Here is a 6647-nt window from a genome sequence, read left to right on the forward strand (position 1 = left end):
TACCACTGCAGGTCTGGAGGACTGGAGCGGCACGTGTGCGTCAGGCGAAGTCTGTCTGACGCCGGCCGGAGCGGCCTGGCCTGTCCAGAGGTTCACTTGTCACCACAAACTTTGCACATATATAAGCAGATGGCACGCGGTATCACAATTCTAAATTTCTACAGTGATTGTTATTTGATTATTAATAACAACCTGGATAGAGAGTAAAAAATCTGGATTTCAAGTATGGCAGATAATGAGATAATTGCACAAGTAGCACTCATTATTTGCCACCATCTGCAAGGAAATCAAGATGAAAGGACGACCTCAATTCCACACAGTATAAGTTGCTAGCCATTAAGTCATGTATCATGTATCAACCAGCTGTTTTGTCCATCATACGAGTTTCCTTTCGAAATAAATATGACAAAACTGTCCTCCTAACGTAGTTATCACTTAACACGGGAAGTACACACTGATAAAACGTGAATTTAAATGAGCTTCTTCTTCCGGAAGAACCCTTGAAGGTGCCACAACTGCAGCACAGAGACGGCAACGCAGACTCCCAGTGACAGGAAGCTGAACCAGGCAACCCTTGAATTTGTTTTCTCACTCACTGTTCGCATATCCGCTTCCCTGTATCGATAACATTCAAGAATGCATCAGACCATGCACCAGCTGCAGATAATCTCCCTAACTAGGTTGCAATAGGATCAATATGACAACGAGTTCCATGCAAAGAGTTCCATGCAGTGACCCTTTTTTTTTTTGCTGAAAAAGAGAGCAGAGAAGTTCATGTAAAAAATAAAAAGAGACAGATAGCTTACCTTGCTTTGAGATACAGCAAGTTATGATGGATGGACTCAACTGCAGCTTCAAGTTTCCTAAGCTCTAGTTCTACACCCTGAACAAGGAATCCATATCGCAAATAGTCAGAAACCAAGAGCAAAGCATTACTGGAGTGCAGGTGGACTTCAATTAGACTGTATTTAGCCACACCTCAATTTTCTCTTTCTTAGCAATAGTATCCCAGTCCTTTGCAGCAATCCCTATCCTCCAATCAAGATTTAGAGATGTTCCTGATCCTTTCTCCACACTGTCTATCCAGAAACATGCAAGGTAGTTTCCAGCTTCTGTAGTTGTGAAAGCAAACTGACCCATTGTAGCATTTTCATTATGATGTACAGTATTTCCATAGGGTGATGTAACCTAATAAACAAAAAACAAACATTTAGGGGTATTGAGGATATCAAAGGAAAAAAAAACCTCTGACGCATTCAACAAGCCGCATTGCTTAGATATGTTCAACAAGAATATGGACATGTCTGATGTCTCCATTATTACAAGATAAAATATGCAAGGGAAACCATTCCAGGAAGTCCCTTTCTCAGTGGAATCATGAATACCTACCCACTTAAAAGACATACGTACAAGTTTTGAAAAATTCTCCAAAACTCCATACTTATAAATGAGGAGGTGACATCCATGCATATAAAATTTCAAGTCCAACTCAATTTGTTTATTAGTATCAAATTGACAATTCGCTGAAAAGCCAGGCTGACAAGTACTGTTCGCTGATTTGTTACGAGAGAAAAACACTGTACCATGGCTGATAAGTTCAAGCGAACAGGGCAGTACATGTCTGTATGTCTTTTCTTTCTCTGTGATTTGTCAATTTCATTACTCACAGATGAGGTTGAGTTTGATTATAAAAATGTTATATGCGAGCATGTTACTATCTCATCTACATGTATGGAGTTTCTGTGAATTTTTAAAAAAGCTTCTAATTATGTCTTTTTAGTGGGTCTTCGCGATTCCACTGGGAAGGATTGTGCGGTGAATATTTTTGCCATATGCAAATATAAACAAAATAGAGACCAGACTCATACATGCTAAAGTTGCTTTCTGAAAATTAAGGCACTCTGAATCACATCGATCATTTGTACATTCAAATTCTAATGTGATTCCTACAAAACTAGAGTTAGGGGAAAAAGATCCCTCTCTAAGCACACACAACTTTCCTTACGATGCATTGTGGGGTTAACCAAAAAAACTGATCACAGAAATCAGATAAAAATGCAAGGCTACCATAGGATAACTAGATAAGACATATGAGCATCAGACTTGTGGTTAATCTGTTCTTAAGTTGGCAGATATGGCTACAGAAGTGCTGCTACCTATACTGCACCTTGTCACCTTGATCATCAAATCTTGTCTTCTGAAGTTTGTGAAATTCAATATGGATCTGAAGTTTCCTAAAGGAGTCAGCAATTGAGCAGGGTTCAGGGTAGGACTCCAGTCAGTTTTTTTAGTTTAGACTCTAGTAACACTATGCATTAACTCTTCTGCTCATACATGCAAATGATTAGAAGGTACTAAAACAATCTAGTAGCATGCAGTGGATATAAACTTGGGTATATAAACAATCGCAATAGCAAGCACAATCCAACATCTGCACCTTAGTGTTATGTTCACCCACTATTGCATTAGGGCTAGTAACTGGTAATATAAGAATTCGCACATGCACGTTACTTGGGAGAGAGCCATCCAGCATAGGAATGCCCAAATTGAAGATTATCCCCATCTGAAGCAATGGTCAGGTGCAGTTTTGACTCAAAAATCAATTTCCCTAATGTCTCGAAACCATGAATTAGGTGATACTATGACCAGATTCATGATGAATCGCCGACTTGCAGATTTCCCCTTCCCGATAGATTCAGATACAAAATTCACGCTGAGCTACTTAACACGAATTTGTAGCGAAAATAACCCGTACTAGGTACTAGAACATGTATAATTCCTCCCTCCCTCCATCTCTCATAAGTGCTAGTTTTGACTCGCAGAAGCTCAATCAGCCAACAATAAAGTTGCAGGGCTTAATTTGCACGGAAAACTAGCGCAATCTGGCACCTCAGCTGCGTCCCGATTCGCCTACACCGAGATCCCAGAACGCACCAGGTCACCGGCCCAGATCGAGATCAAGGACGAGAATGAACGAGACGAAACGGCACGCCAAAGTCATCCAAGAGCGAGTCGTGAGGCGCGTACCTTGACGGCGACGGTGGGGTGCGAGCTGGGGTGGGACTCGTACATGATCGCGTAGTCGGCGAGCACCACGACGTTGGGCTGGATCTCCTCGGAGACGCACTTGGTCCCCGACGGCGGCAGCTCGAGCCACACGGCCTCCGCCGCCGGTAGAGGCAGCAGCGCCGCCACGGCCAGCAGCAGCGCCGGAAACACCGACGCCGCCATCCCCGCCGGCCGATCTGGAGGCGGGCGTCTCTCTCTGCCTCTCTCTCTCTCTCTCCCGGTCGCGGTGGAGTCGTGGGAGCTTTGGACTTGAACGACGCGAGACGGCGAGAGAGAGCAATGGCTTGCAGGGTTGGTTGGGATATCGGGATATTTAACTTTTTACCATTATAACTGATGGCACCTCCTGAGATAGCATCTTTAGAATTGATATTACAATTTTATCAGCAGAGAGAGAAATTTGATACGAAATTACCACTTTTGCTCGCGTGGCACGCCAACACATCACTCCAGCGCGGATCCGAGTCAGCAGCCCCATGCGAAATGACGCCCCTGCCCCTGGCGTGTTTATAGTCACAGACAGTCGGACCCCACTTGTCATCCATCTCTCCCAGCCTCTCCTCCCACTGACGGGTGGACCTGGCCGTCAGGGTCATCCCCTACCTCCAGCCGCCGATCCCTAAGGCAGAGCGGGCGACAACGACCGGGTGGGGTCGAGCTGGCGGGAGGGGCCGACGCCGGTGACGCCGGCAGCGGTGTCATGCTCGGAGCCGACGCGCCACCGCCGGTGCCATTGCTGCGGGCGGTGAGGACCATAACGACGAGCTTCTCGTCGGCGGGATGGCGCTGCGGGCACGGTGCGACGCCGAGAAGCGGTGCAGCAGGGGAGGTGTATCCTTGTTGGGCCAACGGAGGAAGCGGGGAGGCGAATGGTGGTGTCTGTGTGGAGATCCGGAGCTCGAACCGAAGCTCGGCAATGGCGGTGGCTGCGGTGATTGGCAGCGCTGGAGAAGAAGAGAGGACAGAGGGAGGGGGACGTCTGCGGCGTGGAGAGAGGCCCGAGGGGCGGCGGAGATGGGGAGGAACGAGCAGTGGGCACCCCTGGCAGTGGGAAGCTCGGTCATATGCCGCCCATGGCGGCTTAACTCGGTGCGCACGGTGGAAGGATCGCGACTGCGGTGGTGTGGTGGATGCGGCGGAGGGGCCGCGTCCGTGCAGGATGCTGAGGACGCGGGAGGGGTGCGAACGGGGCGCGGTCACGTGGTCGCCCAGCCATGGCCAGCGAAGGGGATCAGTGGCTGGAGGTAGGGGATGACCCTGACAGGTGGGGTCCACCCCGTCAGCGAGAGGAGAGGTGGGGAGAGATGGCTGACAGGTGGGGTCCGACTGTCTGTGAGTATAAACATGCCAGGGACAGGGGCGTCATTTCGCATGAGGCTGCTGACCCGGATCCGCGCTGAAGTGATGTGTTGGCGTGCCACGTGAGCAAAAGTGGCAATTTCGTATCAAATTTCTCTCTCTGCTGGTAAAATCATAGTATCAATTCTAAAGATGCTATCTCAGGAGGTGACATCCGTTATAATGGTAAAAAGTTAAATATCCCTGGGATCTTAGGACGGGGATGGTCGGGATTTTCAATTGGGAAAATTGGTTTCTAGCATCAAAGATCTCGACATTCAAAAAATATAATAAAAACGTCCGTAACGTAAAACAGCACTGAAAGAACAAATTATTATCTTTAAATAGTATTTTGTCACGGTGACTGTCGTTACCGTGAATTCCTCTATCGAGACACCTTTCTTCCTCAACCCAGCTGTCTGATTAGGTATGGGCACGCTGATAGACAGCGACACATGCCCTACATCGCATGGCTACCTCGCATGGCCCAACCGCACCGGGTCCACACAGCGGCAGCCGCAGCTGCCTCATGCCCTCATCTCCGTGGACACTGCCAGGAGACCAGTGCGACTGTGTGTACGTGCATGGATCATCTATCAATGACCTCACGATGCATATAAGAGCAATCGAGTTTGCGTGCATGCATATAGGAGTACTCGCGATGTTTGGGACCTAGGACGACGGCTGCCTGTGCCTGGTCCACTTGCATGTGTCTGTGCCTAGACGCTAAGCTCGGAGCCGCCGATCTGCTCTCAGCTCTCACCACCACCGTTTCCACCGTTGGCACCATCGTTCCACTGCCGAGCCGTGTGCCCACCATCTCTGTCAGTATGTTCTCACCCCTACGCACGATAGCAAAAGAACTCCGGGCCAAAGCCACGCTATGTCGCCAAAACTGCTGCTATCCACCGCCATGGGCAGCTCTCGGTCCGCCGTCGCTGTTTCCAAGGGTGCAGACCACCAGCGCCTCGGTCGAGCGTACCACCACGTCCGTTTGGACTTCTTCTGACCATGGCTGTGGGGGGTACGACCTCGGATACCCACGGCAGACCATATGGGCCGCATCATCAGAGGTGGCCCAGCCTACAAGATCAAGGCATGCACGGCACTAGTTGACGTGCACCGCAAGATATTGTATAGTACCAAATAGGATACTTTCCTTATAATCCTACCCCTCCAGAGTATATAAGGAGAGGTAGGAGTCCCCTAGTGGACATCGATCTACATACATCTCATATCCAATATAATACAACAAAGACACATAACATAGGGTATTACGTCGATCAGACGGCCCGAACCTATCTAAATCACTGTCTCTAAGCCTTGTGTCACCATCCGGTTCCTGATTACGCGCACCTCCACCGATCAATCTACCTTCGTGAGATATCCCTCGGAGGACTACCGAGCATCTTTTGTCAACAGTTGGCGCCCACCGTGGGGCTCGTGCGCGCTAATCCCTAGCGAACCAGATGGCGTAACTCAAGATTAACATCCTTCGTGGCAACTCAGCCGATCACGTCGACATCCTTCGACAACCACGGTGCACGTCTTCGTACACGGATTGACACCGCCAAGCTCCGATTATGTCCGTCCTACTCCAACACGAGATCAACTTCGTTCCAACCGTCAAGCGAGCCGCTAAGCGAGCTACCCGTGTCGTCGACCAGATAACGCCATACGCCACCGACCAGACATTCTGTCTAAAGCTAAGTCACGCTTTAATATTTTTCTAAATATTCTCCAATCTTCGTATATCGCCATAATGTTTCTCTAGGTTGTTTTCTCCATGTTTGCTCTCCAAACGATTTTCTTTCATGTATACCATCTTAAACATGACATACAGCTAAGTTTAAGACGAACCCCCAAACAGTCATGTTGACGCTTGGTTGTCCCCAGAGACGGCCCTGTCTTCGGCTCCTCCCTACACATGCACGAGCGTCTGCCCGCTGTGTTATGGATGGTCGGCAGCGGCTCCTTAGCGACGCTTTGTTCTTCCTACACGCACACGGGCTCTGCGCTCCGCGTTATGGTTAACAGGCTAGCTAGGGATGTAGACTCAGCTACACACTAACTGGTCGGGCGGTTTATATTAAATATATATACATCTTCACACCAACTGATCATCGAGCTGCATACGCTATTTCATCACCATTGTTGATTCTTCTTCGAAGTTTATATATTTTTATATCATGTACTACCCGTTCTACATATTTGTATTACAGGATCATCGTCCAGGTGAT

The 6647-nt window shown here is 48.5% G+C and overlaps 1 protein-coding gene across 1 annotated transcript; it reads right to left on the reverse strand.

The window, feature by feature from the left end:
* Positions 1-310: 310 nt before the first annotated feature.
* Positions 311-3356, reverse strand: LOC136526870 (transmembrane emp24 domain-containing protein p24delta3-like). Its single transcript, XM_066519443.1, has 4 exons — positions 3028-3356; positions 979-1188; positions 807-883; positions 311-615 (listed from the first exon to the last, which is right to left on the reverse strand). The coding sequence occupies exons 1-4, from the start codon at positions 3229-3231 to the stop codon at positions 471-473; spliced, it is 636 nt and encodes a 211-aa protein (XP_066375540.1). The 5' UTR covers positions 3232-3356; the 3' UTR covers positions 311-470.
* Between the last annotated feature and the right edge of the window lie 3291 nt (positions 3357-6647).

The sequence above is a fragment of the Miscanthus floridulus genome, chromosome 19 (genome assembly GCF_019320115.1).
Source record: "Miscanthus floridulus cultivar M001 chromosome 19, ASM1932011v1, whole genome shotgun sequence".
In the NCBI taxonomy this organism is placed as follows: Eukaryota; Viridiplantae; Streptophyta; class Magnoliopsida; order Poales; family Poaceae; genus Miscanthus; species Miscanthus floridulus.

Excerpts from the sequence above, each read along its gene's own strand:
- LOC136526870 (XM_066519443.1), bottom strand. The coding sequence starts at position 3,231 with ATGGCGGCGTCGGTGTTTCCGGCGCTGCTGCTGGCCGTGGCGGCGCTG. Across the intron at positions 1,189-3,027 it reads ACCCCACCGTCGCCGTCAAG|GTTACATCACCCTATGGAAA; the intron begins GTACGCGCCTCA and ends TTTGTTTATTAG. Across the intron at positions 616-806 it reads TTGCTGTATCTCAAAGCAAG|GGAAGCGGATATGCGAACAG; the intron begins GTAAGCTATCTG and ends TTATCGATACAG.